Source organism: Danio aesculapii, chromosome 9 (assembly GCF_903798145.1).
Source record: "Danio aesculapii chromosome 9, fDanAes4.1, whole genome shotgun sequence".
NCBI classification, from domain to species: Eukaryota; Metazoa; Chordata; class Actinopteri; order Cypriniformes; family Danionidae; genus Danio; species Danio aesculapii.
This window is the reverse complement of record NC_079443.1, coordinates 27,121,307-27,145,761: the sequence shown is the minus strand read 5'-3', so window position 1 is coordinate 27,145,761 and position 24,455 is coordinate 27,121,307. Positions and strand designations below refer to the sequence as shown.

The 24,455-nt window shown below is 35.5% G+C and overlaps 2 protein-coding genes across 4 annotated transcripts in view; one reads left to right on the top strand and one right to left on the bottom strand.

Annotated features, from left to right (window-relative positions):
• The window catches only part of arhgap15 (Rho GTPase activating protein 15), a 67,421-nt gene extending 58,973 nt beyond the window's left edge, over positions 1-8,448 (top strand). The window contains exon 14 of the mRNA XM_056465519.1: positions 7,418-8,448. Within this exon, the coding sequence (XP_056321494.1) occupies positions 7,418-7,601 (184 nt within the window). The 3' untranslated portion in view covers positions 7,602-8,448. The remainder of the gene's footprint in view (positions 1-7,417) is intronic.
• Positions 8,449-22,002: 13,554 nt separating this feature from the next.
• Positions 22,003-24,455, bottom strand: part of gtdc1 (glycosyltransferase-like domain containing 1) — a 75,085-nt gene continuing 72,632 nt past the window's right edge. For all 3 annotated transcript variants that reach the window (XM_056465752.1, XM_056465753.1, XM_056465755.1), the window contains one exon: positions 22,003-22,303. In XM_056465752.1, coding sequence (XP_056321727.1) covers positions 22,202-22,303 — 102 coding nt within the window. In that variant the 3' untranslated portion in view covers positions 22,003-22,201. The remainder of the gene's footprint in view (positions 22,304-24,455) is intronic.

The window sequence follows — 24,455 nt, the reverse complement described above, 5'->3', positions numbered from 1 at the left end:
TCTATCTATCTATCTATCTATCTATCTATCTATCTGTCTGTCTGTCTGTCTGTCTGTCTGTCTGTCTGTCTGTCTGTCTGTCTGTCTGTCTGTCTGTCTGTCTGTCTGTCTGTCTGTCTATCTGTCTGTCTGTCTGTCTGTCTGTCTGTCTGTCTGTCTGTCTGTCTATCAATCTATCTGTCTGTCTTTCTGTCTGTCTATCTATCTGTCGTATTATTATTATTTTGGTAATAGTATTTTCATTTTGCATACAAAAATATTTATAAAGAAAAAAATAAACAAACATAAAAAAAATCCTTTTGCACCTTTGAGATTTGGAGTTATAGGGCAGTAGTATACATTTATAATTTTAATGTATTTATTATTTATAATATTTATTATTTGGGATAATGGGTTAAAACACTGATATTTTATTTCATTTCCATGAATGGTGCAAACAGAAAAAAATATTGACACATAAACAAAATCTACAAGCCTAAAATGGAAATCTCACAAGTATAAAATCAAAGTCGGTCTCAAGCCCCCTTTGCTAATACTGATCCTTTCTTTCATAGGCTCAGTCAAGCCCGTCGCCTTCGAACATGAAAATGACACAGTTTAAAGCTTGGAGCGATTCAGTAACCCCCACCCCACCTCAATTTATTATTCGTCCCATGATTCTTCAGGAGCCAGTTAGACTGACCCAATTAGCACTGGCCTCCTAGGCAGGGAATGACGGCATTGTGCGCTTTCCTCCATTTCCTGTCATGCCCCGCTTGCAAACGAGATGCTAATTAATAACCATTGGCATCTTGAGCCGTACACGTCGGCTTATGTACGGGATATCAATGATTTGTCAGATTCAAGCAAGCGTAACGCAGTCACCTCCGGTCAAGCTGCCCACAGCCTGGCCTTCACCCAGAGACACCAGAGCCACTTCAGCTGATGCTTTAATGAGCGCCTTTTGCCATAAATACCCAGATACTGAAGACCAAATTACATTTTTTCCCCCTTTGTAAATCTATACATTTATTTACTGGATGTGTTCATTTAGATGAGGACATTATTTTAAACACAATCATTTGAACTTAAAATGGTGAGGCAATATATGTGTGTGTGTGTGTGTGTGTGTGTGTGTGTGTGTGTGTGTGTTATATTTTATTTTTGGCATACATCAAATATTTCAGGAATGTAATTTTAGGCAAAAGATATAAAGACTATACTTAAAATTATATATATATATATATATATATATATATATATATATATATATATATATATATATATATATATATATATATATATATATATATATTTTTTTTTTTTTTTTTTTTTGGTCAAAACAAATATAATAAAATGAACCCCTATGTACTGTTGGGGATGTTTTCATCCACTCTGGGGTGATTTTGTGTCTTAACTTTTTCATAACTTTTCTCTGTTTTAGCTAGCAGAATAATTTTTGTGACAAATCTTATGTTGACACATATTTTGAGAAAATGCTTTAAAATAAAAAAAAATAAATAAATAAATCAACAATACACTCTCGGTAAATTTACTACACCTTTTGTTATGTTCGGGATGAAAACATCCACTGAATTAAACTGCTGTAAAAATGCATCAGATATTTTTTCCATTTTTTTTTTTTGGCATAAATCCATTAATCAACCTCAGTCCTGGTCAAAAACTAGTAAATTGTTTAGAAAATTACAGGATTTTACTCTTTAATTGCCAAATTTATAAATGATGTCACTGATTTGTTGAAAAAATATCCCAAAATTATGTATATTCAATTTAAAAAGTAATCGTGGACTGGATTTTTTTTTTTTAATTTATCAAAGTCTTAGACATGTGAAACAACATTGCTTTTGATGCTTTGTTTTTGATTCATTTTCTTTTTTTTTCTCCCTAATTTACTGTTGGCGGCTGTTTGGGCCCCAGTGACTTCCATTATAACCACATTTTTGTCATTACAAATCCATGACCCCATATAATCATACATTTGTGATTGTTGGCGGTTTTCCCTGTTGGGAAGAGGTAAAATTTGTAATTTTTACTGTTGATCATCAGTTGACACCATTACCCATTTAGATAGGCCTGTGCAAAAAAAGCTTATTTGTTGATTTTATATGGAGTATAACAGCAAATTAAAGTTTCTATATGTGTGTCTGTCAGTGTGTGAGAGTGACATTTATGCACTTACCTTGATGCGTCTGAGAAAATCAAAATATGCATCTCAGCTCTCAGAACTACGTGGAGTAAACAAAAACAAACACTGTGTATTTATGCTCCATCAAATGTGGTTATAATTGATGACAATAGGGCAAAAACAGACACCAACAGTAAATTAAGTAGACAAAAATGAAAATCTGACAGTGCATTAAACCCAATGTTGTTATTAATGATTCACACGTCCAAGACTGATAAAAAGTAAAACAAATCCAGTCGACCACTACTTTTTATATTGAAAATTGTGTGTGTGTGTGTGTGTGTGTGTGTTTTTTTTATACCAAATCAGTGACATCATTTGTGAACTTAGAGTCCTGTAATTTTCTAAACAATTTAGTAGTTTTGATCAGGACTGAGGTTGATTAACAGATTTATGCCAAAAGCCTGAAAAAATATTGTCTGATGCATTTTTACAGCAGTTTAATTCAGTGGATGTTTTTATCCCTAACATAAAAATGGTAGTAAATTTAAACAGTGCACAAGGGTTAACAAAAAATACATTTACATAAATTTCACAATTTTATATACATGCATGCACATCATTTTTTTCATCAGTCTATTGTTTGATTGGTCTGTTTGTTTATCTACAGTATTTATTATTTTATATATGAAATATTTTTCAAGGCGAGACCTTATTTTAACATTATGGCTTATTTGTACAGAAAAATTAAAGCCATATCAGTTATTTGATTTGATAGCTAATTTTAATATGTACCGTATAATTCTAATTTATGTGCATAATTACATTTCAGGAATGAAAGTCGTATCAGTTATTTAATTTGATATCTATTTTTAATATGTACTGTGTTATTTTAATTTATGTGCATTAATTACATTTGAGGAATAACAAAGAAAAATAACACATATAATTTAAATACACATTCTTGTCATTATTTTCATTTCTCTCTTTTGCTTGTTGGGAACAATAAATAAAAAATATGAACGGATTTTTTTATTTTATTTTTATTGTGCAATAAATAAAATTAATTAATAAATATACTGCTCGAGATGATCTAGTCCTTTGCGTGGTGCTTTTTTGATGTTTACAGGCTAAAAACACATTTTTTCCCTCGCTCTCTAGAACGTTTTCATATCGCACTTCTTCCCAACATGTGATACTAATGTAATTGAAAATGATAATGACTGTAATTAAGCCTCTATCATGAGTTTAATCGATCTGGCATTACTGATAGCAGAGATGAATATGAAGGTGGGGGTGTGTGTGGGGGGGTCATGTATATAGTGGTGTCACAGTGGCATAATTACCAAAAAACACTAAAAGGTTCGACAAAAAGCTTCATATTTAATGTTTTGAAAAATCACTTCGGAAATGAAGTCTCTCTCCTTAAGATCATTAGCAGACCATTAGCAATGGCAGCCGAGATCCTTACATCATAGTGCGCTAATTAGGTTAAAATGCTCATGGCAGGACAAGCGTCTAGCTGTGATGTACAGGGGAAACGAAATGGCCGAGGTTAATTATACACATTAATGGGGAATTATTGAGAGAGCTTGGCCTGCCTCTTAAGTTGTGTTTCTCAGCTGAAATGGCTTCCCAAAGTCGCAATAACACGTGTAACGCCATCATTACCGCACTTCAGTTCGACGTGTCTTGCTAAGGAAGCATGCGTAAGTACTGTGACAACAACACAGGGATTGTTGAGAGTAGGTTGAGTTGCGTTGCATAATTGTAGATCATTATTTTGATAGATGTGACCATAAACGTAGATGGCACAAGATGGCTGTTCCACTACGGTACAATATATACGTGAGCGCAGTAAACCCAACTCTCTCCTAATCAGTACCTTTCAGATCAGAACTGCTGTAAACCATACAAAGTGTTCTTCTAAATGTTAAGCCTGCTTCCCACCTCTTAGTCAGGATCCCGTTGACAACTTGGAAGAAAGCCCTTCACCACAATCCCTCCCTCCATCCCTTTCCAGGCCTCAGCCCATAACAGAGCCAGAGGGCTCCAATCTGGCTCCTTCTAAGAGTCCTCCAATACCCCAGTATTGATTGTCTCTCCACCGCAGCCAAACCTCAGCGCACAGAGATTCTGCTAAAAGTGCGCTTAGATGCCTCCAAAGACCAGGCACAAGTCCTCAAAAACACCCAGCCGATGGTCCGTCACCGGCGATCTGAGTAGGTTTTTATGACAGGAAAAGTGCACACTTTAAACTTGGAGGAAATGCTGTAGTCAGGGCTTCCATTAACACAACGACTACAGAGGCAGTCATTTGAGGCAGTCATTTTTGAATATTGTAATGTAATAACTTTGTTCAAATAAAACACATAATAATATAGTACCCTGATTTTCCTAAATGTCTGTATATTTAATTTTAACATTGTTATTTTATTAAAATTACAAAACATTAAAGACTTCTGGGTATTTGAGCAATTTGACCGTGTGCATTTCAGTGTCCGCTACTTTTTCCCATGGCTTTGAATATGCGTGCCTCTACTGTTTAACTTTACTTTAGACATGTCTTTCAAAAGCAAAATTTTTACTGGGTTTCTCCTCCACTTGCCGGACAAACTGAGGTACTGTAAGCACCTTTACATGCAGTCTAGTAACTTTTACAAATTTGTAGGCTGTATTACAAAATAGATTATATTTTTAGGGTAAGGACTTCGTTAAAAATGACAGATAATTAAAGCTCATCTTCAAACTCTTAATAGAAGCTTTAAGTGAAGTTTGATAAACTACTGTAATTTGAGAGGGGCATGTGACATGACTGATAGTGGCTGGTCTCTCATCCGCAATCATCAATAAGCCAATCAGATTAATCCAAACTTACAATAAATAGCCCTTTTCACGCTATTTCCTTTATCTTGTTTTTGAAGAATCAATCAACCCTATCCCCCCCCCTTTTTTATCAGAGGGAGCTTTCGAGAACTACCTGATCTCATACACCCTTACAAGCTGATTGACCAGACGGGAGCCCCAGGCTCAATTATCTCCAAGCTCTCCCGGGACAGCATGCCAAACCTGCTATTAGTATCTAGCAATATCTTAGTGTGAACTCTTGAAATGTCAATACAAAATGACAAAAAAAAAAATGTAATTTGGTACAGTCTTATTTGAATGGTCAATGTATTCTGGTAGTTCCAGTGTTAAAGGGATAGTTCACCCAAATATACAAATTCACTATGTTTACTCACAGTCATGTAGGTGATGTTTTTCTTCAGAAGATAAATAAAGATTTTTAGCTGAAACCATGAATCTGTGTGAAACAATCTGTGCAAGAAACTGAGCATCATTTACACCATTATTAACTTTAATCCACAGCCTGAGCAAATGATCCTTAGTGTTTGCACAAAAATCAACCTTCCCCATAGATCACAACACACATCATTCCTCTCCACCATAAAAATACGTCATTGAGTACATTTATATTGACACCAATAATCCAATTTTAATACGATTAAAACAATACTCTTCCAATTAAGAGTCTACCATGTAAACAGCGATTTTTGATTATTTTAATCTTAATAAAGTCATAATTGAACTCAACAGAAATGGAATTAAGACATGTGGAGTATGCAGATTTTACTCGCATTATTGAAGTTCAGTACAGACATGTAAACACGCAAACTATTACTGTCATGTAGGACTTTTCGCCACATTTTGAGACAGGCTATTACATACACATACAGCTGTTTGACCTACCGAGTCAGTGAAAGACCACAGAAGCCAGCATTGCAAAATCTGGAGTTTTTTTTTTATTTGGCATATAATATCAATTCCTCTAAAACGATACTCTTCAACCAGTCCTTACTTGGTACACACATCAATACCTCAGTTTGTCACAGGGGCACGAATGAAATGTTCCTGCATGAAAGTGAAACTGCTGAACTGCTGCTAAAGTAAAAAAATTCAAAATTAAACACCCGAAATTGCATAAAACTGGAAATGTGAATAGTGTGGTGACGCAATGATGTTAATTGATCTATGCGATCTATGTAAACGAGAGCATGAAAGGAACATTCAAAAAGCAACTTATGTAAACATCTTAATCATACTATTGTCTTATTCAGATTAAGGCAAATAAGGGTGCTTTCACACTTGGTTAAATTGTCTGGACCGAACCCAAGTTCGATTGTGCCCCCTTGCCACCTTCTTGGCTGGTTCGTGTTCACATTGTCTTTTTTCCTTCTAAACCCCGGTACGCTTGCATCAAGCGTATGTTGCATTAAGCTGATGTTTTGTGTACAGCTGTTAATAGGTGATGGCCATGAAAGCAAAACACCAAAATGGAGATGTACGCATATCACGGTCATTCTGCTTTTACTGAATCTTTTGGTTTTGTTACCAAAATCAAAATACAGAGAGCCATTTGCATCTACCAAAAAACAAACAAACAAAAAAAAAACATTAAAAACTTTCAGAATATCACATGATGTCTGGAGGAGTCGTTTTTGTGGAGACAAGCAGACATTACCACTGTTTGCACTGGGTCAATCCTGCTTGTCACCAAGATGGATGATAGGTGATACACAGTCACATACACACATGAATGAACAGTATGAAAACTAAAGTTTGTTGTACAGTTGACGGTTCACTTGTGTTTTTTTGGTACGATCGCATTCATATCAGAAGTAAACTGTACCAGAGTAAGCACTAACCGTACTCCAGACCACTCCTATCAGGCGGACTTGGGTAAGGTTCACGGGTGCGCGTCTGACTTCATTTACACACTAGCTAAATGTACTGTACTTTGAAGTTAAACGAACCCGAGTGCAGACCAAAAGTGCTAGAAAGCACTCTAATTCGATTACTGATGTACATGTAAATGAAGTCATTATGTGACAGGAAGTCCACACTGGTCCACAATTGTCATGAACAATTCAGGCTTACTCTGTGGATAAAAATATACTAATGAAAGAGTAATAATGTTGTAAACAATAGGCAGATTGTTCATAAGACATCAGTGTATCATCAGGAGCCACAGGTATTCATTTGTTTTCCTGTAAATTGTATTTTTTTGACTCTCAAAGTGCCAGTAGCTGTTGACATTACACAGCATAACTAACCCAAAAGTCCATGGTATCAACTCTGAAATTTGTTCCACTAAATAAAAAAGACTGATTAAATTAACTGCAATAATTCACCGTTGGGTGAACGGTTTATTTAGGGGCCTCATTACAAAAAAAAAACTACATTAATCGTTTTAGTGTTGCGTCAGTAACCAAATGTTTTTCTGTTTTACAGAGTTTTGACGAAGTCACAAAAAAACCTAATGTCGACGCAGGGTGTCAGCATTGTGTTTGGACCGACCCTTATGTGGCCCGAGTTTGAATCAGGAAATATGGAGGTCAATATGGTGTATCAGAATCAAATAGTGGAGTGCATTCTCATTGGCTGCGTGGAGATCTTTGGGCCAGCGGACAAGTAAAGAGACCTCAGAGACTGCAAACAGACTGCAATCACGAGTGGAAAAAAAGAGAAAAAAATGAGTGTTTTACATTGTGCTTAATCTTGGGTTGCTGTTGTTCTTAACCTCAGGTAAAGGAACATTTCACATGTAATTTAGAAGCAGGGTTAACAGCGCTTTTCACTTGGGGTTATGAAACTCTGCATGACTGTGTTAGCATGTGTGCTGCATGTGCTTTTGACAGTCACAAAAACACTGTATGCTGTGTGTTTAAGCATTTGAATGGGGGGAAAAGTGAAAATTATAGAGTTTATTCTTGCTTTAATTGTTGAAAAGTTCCATCAACTTGATAGAATGTATATATATACCATACAAGGAAGGTGTTCAACCCTAGTGTTTTATATAAACAGGTCACATGCTGCATACATCTAGTCAATGATGCTGACACTGCAATATGCAAATACAGTAAGGTTTAGGTTTATTGTAAAATGACACATTATTAAATACCCAGGATTAGTTGTTCAGCCCGGATAAATGATGTGCAGTTTGAAACATAAGGCAAAGTTTAGGAAAAACCCAAGGTTTACTGTTTAAGTGTGAAAAGCTCTTGTGTGTGCTGGTTACATTTTTTGCTCCTGATATTTTTTTACATATAAAAAACTCAAAATAATTCACATAATTCACATTTATAATTGTAAAAAATATTTTATATATATGTATACATTTATATATAATTATATTTTTGTATAATGCACAGGGAAGCCATTTTTGTAAACTGATAAGTTTTGTGTACTGACAGTTTTCAGTGCACAATTTTATTTCAAAATAAATAGGCATTTTTATGTCATCAGAAACCTCAGATACTAAACTTGTGAGAGTTTGTGGTTATTTTCTACCAATTTAAACTTGCTGTTGGTTGCAACGGGTATTAGCTTTATTCTGATTTCTACTACTGATTGATGTGCGCATGCATGCTTGTCTTTAAGTAAAATCATTTTAGGTGACCTTTTTACAGTGTAATTATTAAAATAAATAATGACCAAAATTAATAACATGTACTAGGGCTGAGCGATTAATCGAAATCAAATTAAAAATCGCGTTTTGAAACATTGTGGTAAGCTAATCGCAAGAGGCCATGATATGTGATATGTCAATTGGCAAGTAAGATATAATTCAACATCAATCTTACTAGCCAGGTGAGTGAGCACAATTGAGTGATAAGTGTCTTGCTAAAATTCAACTAAAATTATTGTCAGTGACACTCAATTTAGTAGCAAACAACAGCAAAGTACGATTTCAGAGTTGTTTCAGCCATGTTAGTTTGCTGAGTGTTCTGTATTTTTATAATTATTATATTTTTTTTGTTTTTATAATAAGCTACACTATCCCCCTATATTTGAGTTCAACTTGTTTACAGAAAGGTAAGGGCATTTCATTTGTGTTTACTGTTTGCTCTAGAGAAATATTTGTGTTTAATTTCTGAATATTTAAAAACAAATTGAATAATTGTTCAAGTAAGTTAATATCTTTTCAGTTCCCTTTTCACTCTTGACATTTTAGCAGTAAGAAGCTACCATACAGATTATTGAGCTGAAGCTTGACGACAAAATTATATCGCAAATATCAAAAATCAAATCGTAATATCTGTATAAAAAAATAAATAAAAAAATAAAACGGCAGTCGATATTTTCCCCAAATGGCACAGTCCTAATATGTACAGAACAAAGTTAACTTGCTTGCAATTTCAGTATGTGTAATTCACTGCTATTACTATAGTGATTACACATGCATTCAAAAATCATTTACTGTATGCTGGTTGTTTAAACTACTTAAACTAAAATAAGCTCAATTAAAACAATTCTTCAGTGTTTTGGGACAACTTAATATTTTTATAGTCAATCCACTTAAATTTGCAAAAACAATTCAGTTAAATTAATCAGTTTGTGTTGGGACAATGTGAAGGAATTGTGTGGAATCCAGCATTTTTACAGTGTGTAATTCATTCATTCATTTTCTTTTCGGCTTAGTCCCTTTATTAATCTAGTCCCTTTATTAATCAGTGGTCGCCACAGCGGAATGAACTGCCAACTTATCCAGCATATGTTTTACGCAGCGGATGCCCTTTCAGCTGCAACCCAACACTGGGAAACAACCATACACACTCTAAATGGCCAATTTAGCTTATTTAATTCACCTATTGTGCATGTCTTTGGACTGTGAGGGAAACCGGAGCACCCGGGGCTCGAACCAGCGACCTTGCTATGAAGCGATCGTGCTACCCACTGCATCACCGTGATGCACAGTGTGTGATAATGACCCTAACCCATGTAATTAGGTTCTATGACCATGTACTCCATGTGGACGCACAAATACAAAAAAATGAAGTGTTACAGATTTTCCTCCCTTCCTCCAAAAACAAAGCTGTGCCTTTAAATATATTTCACGCCATGGAAAATATATTATATGCAATATATTTTTTATAATATATATATAAGAACATGGAGGACCCCCGACCTAAGCTTTGCAAAGAAATAGCAGAGTAGCTTGATGAAATGCTAATAATACATTATAAAAATGTAAATAAATAAATACAATAAAATTATTTATACAAGCTGTAACAAAGTGCAACCATGAAGTACTATAATAATAAATCCCTTTCAAACATATTTAATGTCATGGAAAATAAATTCAATTTTTATCATCAAGCACATGAACAGAATGGCAGGGAAATAATTATATATTATAAAAAATAGAAAATGAAATCAAATAGAAAATAAAAGTATGTATGTATACTGTTTTAAAAAAATACAACTATAAAATAAAGCGATACTGTACCATTTTTCTGTTCAAAATCACAACTGCAAATAAATAAATAAAATAAATGCCTTTGAAGTATACATTCAGTGTGACGCTTGGCATCCTACTTCATCAGCTCTACAAGTCACTCTATGGGCTCTTTGGTTGTCAGATAATGTACAGCACCATCACATCGGTTTCTAATCAAACTGCCAAAGTCCTCTCCAATTCTCCAACAGCAGCGTCTTTTTATTTGCTCGCCGCAGGCCAGAGCTGAGACTGTCTGCATGGAATGTGTTTTTAATTCCATCCCAGAGATAAGAGAGAGTCTGTAATTACGGGAAGAGCCATCCCTCTTTGTAGCATTTTTCCCTGCATCGGATCCCTCATAGTTTGGCATCTCCAGCAGTAATGATGAAGGGGAACTGGAGGAACAGGAGGGCGACATAAACCAGATTTGCGGGTTGCGTCTCTCTAAATCTCCACTGAAAATAACGCAGCGAAATGAGATGCAGCTTTTAGTGACCTCTCTGGCACAGACTTTCACCAGTTCGGCAGGCCACCAAGACCTTCATCTCACAACCTTTGAAAAGAAACACAGCTCTGTTTTTTTCACAGAATCTTTATAGAAAGCTTGGATCTTGTATTGAATGTGTCATTAAATTTTGACACCTAAAAAGTTTCTCATGCCAAAGCAGGCTCGGTTGATTTAATGCTGGACAGCAAACTCTAAAAATATATTATAAGGGAAGTTCAGCCTAGAAGAGCTACGGAACAAGCAGAAAGCTTCAATAAATAAATAAATATGAAATCAAAGCTACAATACTGTATATACAGTTAAAAACAAATGTTTTTATCAACGAGATAAACTGAGGATTATATATGTACTGTATGTTTTAGAGGCTAGTAATTCTGACTTCAACTGTATAGATAGATAGATAGATAGATAGATAGATAGATAGATAGATAGATAGATAGATAGATAGATAGATAGATAGATAGATAGATAGATAGATAGATAGATAGATAGATAGATAGATAGATAGATAGATAGATAGATAGATAGATAGATAGATAGATAGATAGATAGATAGATAGATAGATAGATAGATAGATTCCATATTTTTATATTGTGTGGATTTCTCTTTAGAAGAGGGAACACATTTGTAAAATTCTTCAAATTTGAATTAATTTGACTTATTTTATAAGTTAAGAAAGCTGTTTTAAGTCAGTTTAACACAATATAAGTTCAATGAACTCATGAGGTTAATTTGATTCAGCTTAAAAATTTAAGGCAACCAGGATTTTTAGTGTATGTATAAAAACCACCAAAAATAAAAGTAATGATACAGTATGTCAAGCATGAATCTTAAATTTTTATGTTTCTTATGCATGTGCAGTTGTTGGATAGATAAAACATTTTTGGATAATGTTCATTTAACATTCTTTAAAATATGGTTAAAATATCTGAATAACAAATAATATACAATTAATCCGCCACTCTGAGTTTATACCTTAATTTATGATGAACTATTTTCTCAATTATTTAACTATTTCTATATGGAACTTCTAATAGTTATGCAGTTTTTCTCAAATTATAAATGTTTTTAGCTAGGAAAAATTTGAATTATTTGGCAAAAAAGTTATATAATTAATCTGCTTCTCTGAATTTGTTTACACAGAACTGTTAAATTTATGTACAGAATGTAAAGGTGCAGTAGGTGATTGTATTCAGAAAGGTTTTTTGTTGTGGTGGTTGAAAGCCTCGTCACATGCTAATAGTAATGATTAAAGTAAATGATCTAAATGTATTTATATGTATTTTTATATTCTGGGTAAGACTAAAAAATGTTTGTTTAATTAAAATTACTCGGGCCAATAATTATCATAATTCTGATAATTGCTGTAGCCCAAACTGTGTCAACAAATGTAGATTTGTACATCTGCGCACCTCTGTTCACGCAGACAGATCCACCATTTGAAGTTACTTTTTATTGGAGTTACTTTTGCATGCTGGAGGAAGGATGTCAGCATGGCTGAAGTATTTCTTTTAGACAGTTATGTTTAAAACTATTTTAGTCACGCAAAGCTTTGTAGATTTTGTTGTTTTACGAATTGGCTCTAAGCACGGAAGGGTTGTTCAGCCACTTAAATCTTTCGGCGAAAGATTGATACTACTATTTTCAATTTCATAAAGTACTTTTAACAGCATCGTAATGTAATTTAATAAAAATACTCAGTTAAATAGACCTAAGCATTTAAACACAAGCGAGAAGCAGCAAGTGTAATGTAAAAAGATGACAAAACATTTGTTTTTAGCACTCCTTTTTTTAGATTTTTATTTAGTTTAATAAAGTATAGTGCTATCACCCCTACCCTGCTTCACAGAGGTGATGTTGGTTTTATATTCACATTGGTTCATTTTTAAATAATGACAGCCTGTGACATGCTCCCTATATTGTTTATCACTTGGAATATTCGGTCTGAAACAACATGTAAGTGTGGCTTAGTAATAAGTGTAATTCCTGCACCCAGCCAGCCAAGCACTAAGCATACAGTAATCACTTTAGGACAAAGCGCGTGAGAGAGTGAGACCAGCGATCCTTGCATGCATGAAATATTGCACGTTATAACAAGTTTTGCTTGCTACACAACTAAAAACGTGCTAGATATAATACAGTTTTTGTTCAGAATTGTACTATTATAAAGTACTATAAAGTTTTGGTGATTGACATGATCTAGTAACTGGTAACTGGTGATTGACATGATCTAGTGGGTTGTCTACTGTCATCTCTACAGTGCGCGTTCGTTCAGGAGGCGTGGCTTTGGACAGCAGGGGAGGGACTGTGTTTTCAAAGCTATTATGCTAATGTTAGCATTTTGGCAGATTACCTACTGCACCTTTAAGGCAAGTATACTGTAAGTAACTGTAACTAAATTACCCAAAACTGAAAAGTAATCCCTTACTTTAAATGATACTTTTCCACTGAACAAAAAAGTAATTAGAGTAACAATGTAAGGAATTTAAAATACCTTTGTTAAATCAGCATAAGAGAATGGCTATTTAAACTCTATAATGTAATTAAACGAGTATATAACGTGTGTTCATGTGTTAATAAAATGTATAAATACTACAAACATATGGTATTAATTGGAAAAAATACAAGCATTGAGTTGTAAAATAGCAATAAAAATAATATTGAGACTATTTAATAAGTGACTCTCTGAGGGTGTTGGTCAAAAGCAGTGAGTGAAGAGGCTTGTCAGCCGCGAGAGACAAGAGGGCAAGCTGAAGAGTTCATTCTTGCTTTAAAAGCTTCAAATAACAAGGGCTGCAATGGTGTGGGTGGACGGACTGGAGTGGTAAGCAACCCAGGGGAGAATATTGGCAGATATTTGCATGTACATAAAGTGAACGGCCAGATTTGCCTGTGCTGGATCTCTTGGTCACGTGACACCGGGCATTGTGAAACACACATCACACTCCGAGAGCCGTCGCACTGCAGGTGCTGCTTCACTCATTAATATGTGCAAAATTAACATCTCCCATCAAATTGGCTTGTGAAAAGGTGTGGTGCATTTTTGAGTGTTTGGAACGTGTGACCGGATCTAAAAAAAACAACAAGTATTTATTTCAGTATTTCACAATAAATGATTACCATGTGGATGGTGCCCTAGCTAAGTTTACACTACTGTATGTGTTTTACAGTAATTTTGCAATATAATAACAATTCATTTTCTGAACATAATATATCAAATAAAGAGGGTTTAATTCATTATGAATTAAGAATGTCTTTTGATCTCATTTATTTATTTAGACAAATGTTTATATTTAAATGATGCAAAATTATGGATTTAAATAAGAAAATTTATTCTTAATTTATATCAAATGTGTGTAGTTTTTTAATTAATTAAATCATTATTGATTTATCATATTTTGCATGTGCAGTACTTTGTGTTCAAGTGTTTGTTTTTGACCATCTTTTTACTACTAAAGGCAATATTTTACTGTATTTTTTAAGAATTTGTATTTTAATACTACTATTGTTATTGTTGTGGTTTTATTTATTTTTACAGAGAAAGGTTATTTAAAGAGCCCCTATTATGGGTTTTTGAAAATGACCTTCCATGCAGTGTGCAACACAGCAGTAAGTGAATGAAAACATCCAGCTGAGGTTTAAATCTGAAAGTGCGCCATGCTTAAAACTATTGATTCTTTAATAAAATAGTCGACTTGGAGTCGAATAAATGAATCATGTTGGGTTAGGATCTTTTGCCTGAACGCCTGGACATTGATATGATACATCAGCAAATATGTAGTGCTGGATCCGGTAAAACACGAACGTGCCTTTCCCTTTAGACACCAGCAGAGTGTGGATCATGGGACTGATCATGACGCGAAGATGACGATCACTGACAGATGTCATACTGTCATTTTTCTGATTTTTGGTACAGTAACCTACTCTGTAAGACTGGATTCGCCAGCCGTTTACTATTTAAGCAAGGAGCAGCAGAGACTACTAAGTATGGAACTTTGTCAGACTTTAACAGGGACTTTGTCAGTAACTGTTACAGTTGATATGGACCAGTTTCTTCTTCCTCCGGATCATAACATATACGTGTAATTAAAATTGTTGCCTCGTTTTCTGTAGTTTGCAAAATATGTTTTTAATTGTGTGTTGTAACTTGTAATCACTCCGCGCGGCTTGTAATCATGTATCTATATACTGTAGATCAGTGCTTGTACTGTCTGTCTCAGGTTAAATCTTAATGGACTATTCACATATTGGGTCCAAAACTATGTTGAAAACGTGACACATGCTTCTTTCTTTAGCGATTTTAATGTGTTTTGTGCTCACAATCTCCTGCTGTTTGTTGCTATGGCCACCATCAGCCATTACTTACACATGCGGCGCAGTCAATTTTCAAAATACTCAACTTTTGCCACTGTGTGGATTAATACTAAATGTGTGTCATTGTTATTACTTGGGGTTGTGTTTAAGAGTCGAGTAATACGCTGATGTTTACTTGCATTGCTTTATTACATTCCTGCATTGGGCTCTCACATACTCTGTGCTACTTCATAGCCGTGGTGGGCATTTTTCTCTGTCTTGCACTGAACTCAGTCAACCAATCACAACAGACTGGGTCATCGGACCAATAACAGCAAGTTAGCCTCATGCAAATGAGGGGTTTGGGAACAAATTAATCGCTGAACAAATCATATGAGAGTCATTGGGGTAATTAGGTAAAACTAAATGCATATTATAAGACAATGAAAGTGTTTTTTGACCTTGCATGCATATCGGCCTGTTGTTGGAGACCCCCAAAACCACAATATGACCTTTTATAATAAGGAATCTTTAAATAACTTTGAATGTTATATGGTTGTTAGCGTCAAATAGTTGGTCAAATGGCTAGTCTGAGTATTTCAGAAACTGAAATCTTCTGAGATTTCCACTGGCAATTACTGTATTTCTAGACTTTGCAGAGAGTGGTCCAAAAAAAAAGAGAAAATGTCCAGTAAGTGGAAGTTATGTGGTGAAAATGCCTTGTTGCTCTCAGAGATCAGAGGAGAATGAATCACAAACTGAATGGATCAGAACTAGACTGGAATACGCTGATAGAAAGGCAACAGTAAGTTATATAGTTACTTGCTACAACCAAGGTCTGTAGAACACACAACACATCAAACCTTGCAGCAGATGAGCTACAGCAACAGAAGAAGCGCACAGTGGACACACTCCTGTCAGAATGAAATATTTAAAAAAAAAATGTCTGACGGGTGATGATTTTGAACGGCAGGGTCAGAATATAACACATACTGTATATATCATGCCATCCTGTTTGGAAACAAATAATGAAGTGGGTCTGCTAACCCTCAAGACCAGTGTGAAGGGCTCCATTGACGCCATGCGGTCGGTGGGCGAGAGGCGCACAAAGCTGTATGAATCAGCGGCTTTCATGTTTTCTCTACGTAAGCCAAGAAGTTCCACGTCTAATGATTTCATGTAATAACTGGAGACCACTGCGCTTTTCCGAACCCCGACGAACTCCCACACAACACACCCCCACACTTTGTTTTCCCGTCCTTCTTGGCAGAGCTTCATGGAAACGGGCGTCTTTGTAAGTCCACAAAAAAAACAGAGAAAGAAAGGCAAGAAAGGGCCTAAAAGTAAATGAAAGCATAACAATACAGTGTCCCTGTGAGATGCCTGCCATGTTCTAACCACCAGGCCCCATTAAAAAGAGCCTAGGCTCCAAGAGAACATGGCAGCATATTGATAGCATATGACTGAGTCACACGAGGACAGCAGCGTCTCTTTCTCTCTCTCTTTCTCTTTCCTCTGGGCTGTCTTTAGGATCAGGGATCAGGGCAATGTTATTCAAACTCAGAGGAGAAATACAGAGAAGTAATATACCTGTTCGTCAGCCGAGAGTGGAGAAACAAACAAACAAACAAACAAACAGTGGTACAGTAGTGTAAACTCTTCCCCCTTGGTATTGGTATAATTGGACGGCGTGCCACAACATGAGCTTGTGTGAAAAAGAGACTAAAATAAATAAACTGGCATCAAGCAGAGAGAAAATGCAAGCCGCTTCACACACAGATCATCCATAAATCTTTACAAATAATTTATGAACACCATATTATTAATATTGATATAATAATATTTATTATTCTTATTATTAATAATAATAATACTACTACTAATGATAATAATTATTATTATTAATGATGTAATAATATTATTAATAATTATTACCATATACATTACTTACCCCTTTTTCAAGGTTTAAGATAAATCTTTTGTGCCTCCAGAATGTGTCTGTAAAGTTTCAGCCTAAAACACCCATCAGATTATTTATTATATCGTTCAGAATATTAGAATTTTCTGCTCTGAACACAGTGTAGCTGTTTTTGTTGCCAGTGCCTCTAATGCTAGTTCTCCCCGCCCACTGTTCCCACGTGCCTGTCAGAGTGTGCCTCATTCTCGGCCTTGGCTGTGTCAGATAAACAGCACAGTGACAGACATGAAGAAAGATCTCACGTAACGTTGCTGAGAAATACTACAGTAAGAAAGTTCCCAATAATTATTTGATGTATTTGTTATGGAGTTAATTCAAGCCTTTCTGCAAAGTCGTAAAATGATGTGACAGGATATACCTTAATATTCACTGGTGTATGGATAAATGTAATGTTAATTTACAAAATAAACCTGATTTAACATGCATGTACTGACATGCAGCTGTGGCGATAAAGACGGTAAAATCGCTGTAATTCATTACAAACATGCACTGTTTTAAAAACGTTTTAAACTTGTAAAACTCATTCTTGATCACATTTGATGATGACTGATGATCACAGCAAGCTGAACAGATCTTTTAATCCCAATTGCTTTGCGCACATCCTGTCTTGTTGATATGATCATACACTTCACTATGGAGACATGTTAACACACAACTGTCATTTAATTTGGTGGGCGGGAAAATAGCACTCTTACATCAAGCTCTGGTCAGCCTCAAAATGGAAGGGATTTGGATCCTATTTTAATGTCAGGAAATTAAAAAAAGAGAGACTGATTGTGTTTCCATGACTCCAATATGACTGTGGACACACTATACCTACACAATTCTGTCCAAACAGCTTATAAAAGATGATTTTCATCATAGGTGCCATTTAATATTATCAATATTATGATTGTCATTGCTGTTTCTACACATTCCTATACCACATTCCATGTTTTGCGCTCTTAAAAAATATTTCTCTATAATATACAGTTGAAGTTGAGCAATGAAATTTTCACAGCTTGTCTGATAATATTTTTTCTTCTGTAGAAAGTCTTAACAAAAAAAATATTATTTAAAAAAAAAAACATGTTAAGGTCAGAATGATTAGCTCCTTTAAGCTATATATATATTTTTTGATAGTCTACAGAACAAACCATTGTTATACAATAACTTGCCTAATTACCCTATCCCCCCTAGTTAACCTAATTAACCTGGTTAAGCCTTTGTCACTTTAAGTGTCTTGAAAAATATCTAGTAAAATATTATTTACTGTCATCATGGCAAAGATAAAATAAATCAGTTATTAGAAATGAGTTATTAAACTATTATGTTTAGAAATGTGTTGAAGAAATCTTCTCTTCGTTGAACAGAAATTGAGCAACAGGCTGGCTAATAATTCAGGGGTGCTAATAATTATGACTTCAGCTGTATATATTATGTATTTATTAACTAGAACATCAACAATAATGATAACTGCTATTTTATTGTCATTAAAAATATGTTTAAAAATATACAAAAAAAAAATCAATAAAAAATGGAATTAGATCTAGTGTTATATATATGATGCTAGTTGGTGAGGATTTCATTATTTCACTCGTGAGCTGTTGACCCAGAATGCTGAAATAACACTATTCCCTTTTTAAAAGAATAATTATAAAAACATATTAAAATTATATGCATTATTAATACGTATGGAGATATGGAGAAATAAATCCTTCCTAATTTGGTGACAGGCATGCTCAAACTGTTCTGTGACCACTACATTTTGCTCAAGTCAAAACTTGAGGGTTCTCATTAAAGTGCCATTTCCATTTTCCATTTCCTAAATCCTTTTGCTGGTTTTCGGAAGAGGCTGTGATGATGATTCTGTGCCGTTTCATTCGCACTCAGTTACTGCTCTGAATTCTGCTCTGGGTACAGCAGTGATCTTAGAAATGACACACAGAGAGAGAGAGAGAGAGAGAGAGAGAGAGAGAGAGAGAGAGAGAGAGAGAGAGAGAGAGAGAGAGAGAGAGAGGGAGAAAGAGAGAGAGAGAGAGAGAGAGAGAGAGAGAGAGAGGAGAGAGAGGAGAGAGGGAGAGAGGGAGAGAGAGAGAGAGAGAGAGAGAGAGAGAGAGAGAGAGGGAGAGAGGGAGAGAGAGAGAGAGAGAGAGAGAGGGAGAGAGGGAGAGAGAGAGGGAGAGAGAGAGAGAGAGAGAGAGAGAGAGAGAGAGAGAGAGAGAGAAAGCCTCAAATATTCTCACATTCACCAACAGGAATCTAATAATTGAGACACAATTAACTGATTAAGTGCAACGTTCTGGATATCTTTAACCTCAAAGTTGATCCAAACATTTTATTTAGATGCTTTACCAACAGACTTTATTTATTTTACTGTAAGTAACTTTGTAAGCACATGAAATATATTCTAATACTCTGAGAGTGCAAAGTTATTTACACAGTGAACAGAATAACTAAAGATGGCCATCGCAATAAAGTGGAGCAGTATTTATATCGTAAGCTGTTTTCAGATCAAATTCACTTTAGTGATTCCCCCTGTCAGATATTAATATATCTACAAATATAGTCACTTAATATGAATGGCAGTCTTCCAAGCTCAGTGTTACACCAGTGGGACCCTGAACAAGAACTGTGGGGGAGAAACAAGAAGACCTCACAGGTCCTAATACCATTTGTCTTGCTGAATTTGGCTGGCATTAAATTAGCTTCATATCCCTAGAACACCATCAGCGAGAAAACAGCAACAGGCCAATGAAATGGTTTAATGTGCACTGAGTTTTATAGAGGTTGCTATTAACTTTTTATATGTGGGGTGACATTTTGTGCCGAAAAGGAAGGTTATGGGCTTTATGGCGTCATTAGGTCCTGACCTGAGGTCAGCCAGAAGTTGAGGGAAAACTTATATGACAATACAAGACAACAAATTGGAAACGAATCAATCCCACACTTCTGCACTGCAACATTTGGGTCCAAATATAAGAACTTAATTCATTTTTGCAATAGACATAATGGTTTTAAACCAAACTGACAAAGTTTTAAAGACTTGTTTGAGCTCCAGGGTTGTAAATCAGTTATGTTTGCTTTTGTTAATTAATTCAGCTTAGTTTTCAAACAAATTCACATCTTTGATAGCAGAATTTGTGCAGAAAAGCTACATTTCCCATTATAGTCTACAGAAAATTCCACCAATCTGAGCCGCTGTGAGCCAAAAAAAAAGCCCCACCCACTCCACTGAAGTACCGGAAATGATGCAGTCAAGACATTTGATATTTATCTAACAATCTTTTAATTAAGTGTAATGTCTGTTGTGTCTATTATTCTTTAAATACAAAGATGCATGCGGTCAGAAACAAAGATGAACGATAATTCAGCCATTATATTTGTACATATTAATGTTAAATGGAATGTTTGATTACTTAAATATTAATTAACCCTTTTCGACCCTGTGTTCACCACAATGGACATCTCATGTCAGGCCATGTTTTTTTTTTTTTTTTTAAAGCATTTCACTAAATGTAAAGCCTACTGTCCATGATAGTGGACTTATGTCATCCAATCAAACAGCAGTAAACTCTGCCTGTTGTAAGTTATACAATGGAGAGTTTAGACATTAGATATGTCTGTCTATTGCAATGGATAGTGTGTAATAATAATGTGCAGTCTATAAAACAAAAAGCTAAAAAATAAGGTTAAAATGTTAAACAGTTTATGACTTTAGAACTGCAGTAACTGCAGAAGAAACTTCAAGTAAAGATCTGCAATTTGTATTATTTTATTTTTCATTTCACATCAGTATGTGGTTTTTGAAGTGCAACTGTTTTTTGAAGTGATGTCCATTGAAATGGAAAAAAAATCCATTAAAGAACATTAACATTTGTGTTATTTGTATTTGGTATCTTTTATGAAAGCCTTAAAAATGTACAATATATTTGTAGATTTTTCTGAAACTTGGAACATAATTCAAGTCTAAAGAAGATAAAAATCAACTCATAGCATTAGTTAGAATGCTTAGATACAGCACAGAAAAAAGTATTTCACTGCCCCTCCTAAAATATGAAACAAGTTACATATGAAGGTAGGATATTACAACTATTTTTCTATGAGCCGAGAAGGAAGACCTCCCACTTAACGAGAAGTAATGCGGCTAATCTCAGTTGTGTGCCAGAAGATGGTGGCATGATTATATTTGACCCTCTAATTCGAAATCCCCCATCCGGCTCACCTAAATAATCGACGAATTTGAAATAATAACATCAGCAGGTCTGCAGCCTTATTGAGAGGACTTCTGATAATAAAGGAGGAATCCTTCAATAACTCTTGCAATAAAAGTCAGGCCTCTTTTAATAACACATATGTTGGCAGGCCTGAAGTGGGCCGTGTGATTGTGGCATTGCTGTGATGTGAAAGCAGACGCTTACATCTTTGTGGAAAATCTGACAGGCCATTGTTAGTTTGCCCGGATTTTACATTTTTGCAAATACGTATAAATAGCTAGTTACCATGCCCCCTTAATTATGCAGCGGGTTCCTGACTGCAACGTACAGCCAGATCTCCGACGCAAGGAAAATAAAAGAGCCATATTTAGATTCGACCACAGTCCTGGGGAAGCCTTGCATCAACCTTTACTGAGCCTCGGGGGACTTTGTCACAACCTGGCAACCTCAGGTGGAGCAAGAGCCCACAACGTTTCAAGCCGCAACTTTGGCTGCCGCTCTGTCGGAGTGGGAACCAAAGACTCCAGAATTCCAGGCTGGAGTCCTCCGGCACAAAGGATAAAAATGGATATGAACCGAAATATGAGGTGGGCCTGCCTATAAGCGTGACACGAAAGCGGTTTCAGGTTTTTTATATTGTTTATTTTTTTACTTTGTTCTTTTTTCCCCCATTAAGCGCATATATAAAGTTGCTTTTTTTCTGTTGTGTGAGTACATTAAAACACATCACGTATACATCCTGTTCCTTAAATAAACCAGCAGGGAGGTAGGTGTAAGGGGTCATACTTTTTGAATTATAATGTATGTGTTGGGGTCACACTATGATATGTGCTTATCTGTAAACATCATGCCACTGTCTGCCTTTAGAAGAGATCTGAAATGGTCCCCCAAAGAGTCCCAGGAGAAAGAGCTCAGGCTCACCTAGGAAAAAAAGAGAGAGGCATGGAGAATAAAGGGAAGGAGATGGAAAACGCAGAGAACAGTGAAAGTGTTATGACAGAATGGGAATCCCATTGTTTTATGATTAGTTAAGCAGTGGTTCTCAAATGACTTCGCTTCAGGGTACAGATTTCAATACTTTTATAATGTTGCATTAGACTTTAAATGAGAACTCAGTACCCTAACTTTAAATCAAACATTTAAATGTATGTTTTTAATATTTCTTCAACAGTATTTTATTCTTTTAATTCTTCTATCTACTTATATGTTATTTATACACCACTGTGACTTATGTGTGTGCTACTTGCATCTTCTTTAAACTACACAATTTTGACCTATTGCTAATTATGATGGTAAACAGATTTTTTTTTTTTGGCATGCAAGAATTGTTTTGCTTTCCTAATGCTTTCCACAATCATTTAGAACTGAACTACAAACTACCAGATTTAGGCGTTCATTGATCTAATACTACCTCAACAATAAAAGAATAAATATGTCAATAAAAAGCTTAAACTTATTTGTTGAACACCTTTAAAGAACTTCTAGCCTAGTTTACAACCGACATTAAGATGCATTATCATCAATCTACCCACAAATGGACAATGCTAAATACAGATGTAAGCAGTGTCCAAAACAAATAACACTTTATTCAGTAAGCTTTGGATTAGTAGATGCTCATGTGGTAAAATGTGTTTGAATGGCTGCCAAAGTCCACCTACCCTCTGCATACTGACCAAATATGTCATTGTCATATGTCATTGTCAACATTCACGCCTTTTCACACTTGCTCTTAAGCCATATTAGATTGGCTGCTTACTGTAGCTTCAGTGGGCGACCATGTGAGAGTTGCAGAGACCTAGCTGCCGGCATATTGAAATACATATTTCAAATACAAAATAGTATTTTGTAATTTGTATTTATTGGGGTTATGAAAATGGCTTAATATTTTGTATCAAAATACTTTAGTGTCTTGTATTTTAGTATTTTTTTAAAAATTGTAAAATACTTAATAATAATAATTCCTTACATTTATATAGCGCTTTTCTAGACAAAGCACTGGGGGAAGCATTGGGGGGAATCTCCTCATCCACCACTAGTGCGCATGCATCCACCTGGATGACGCGACGGCAGCCATATTGCGCCAGACCGCACACCAGCTGATTGGTAGAGAGGAGACAGAGTGATGTAGCTAATTAAAATATGGGCATGGTTAGGAAGCTGTGATGGACAGAGGCCAATGGGCAAATTTGGCCAGGATGCCAGGGTTAAACCCCTACTCTTTTTCGAAAGACATGCTGGGATTTTTAACGACCACAGATAGTCAAGACCTTGGTTTAACGTCTCATCCGAAAGACGGCGCTCTCTGAGCAGTATGGTGTCCCCGTCACAATACTGGGGCATAAGGACCCACACAGACCACAGGTTGGGTGCCCCCTGCTGGTCTCATGTGGTCTCCCATCCAGGTACTGACCAAGCGTAGCCCTGCTCACTTTCAGTGGGTGACCGTGTGAGAGAGGCAGAGAGCTAGCTGCGACACTGTGTAAACACTGTAAAATACTTTGTGTCTACAGTATATGATGGCATCTTAAAAATGAGGCCTCTGATTGGTGCTTTCTCCATTATTTGCCCAAGCTTGGGTGTTACGTTCTTAGTGCCACAGATGGAAATGCAGAGGAACTTTAGGAAAAAAAAACACCTAAATATGGTGTACTGGTGTTTTTAAGAGGGTAAACAGAGACTCTTCCAGGTAAAGAACTGAAAAAGGATGAGGAATGAGTATACTGTACAAATAGCAATTTGTAACTCAAAGTGAAACACAAGTTACCTTTGGGTGTCAAATCCAACTCACTAACTATTAGGCCACAACTTCCCCCTATAGGTGAACGAACGGCAGAGAAATTTGCTGTTATCAAAATTGTTTACTTTACTAAGTCAGTTTAATGGTGAAGGAATTGATCCAATAGGCCTATTGATGGAAGGTTTGCGAAGAAATTTCATGCTAAAAATTTCATTTTAAAAGTATTTTGTAGTATTTTTAAAAACACAAAAGTACAGTATTTATTTTGATACATTTGTGGCTGCTGTTTTTGTAGTTTATTTTGATACACCTAAAATTATATTTGTTATATTATTT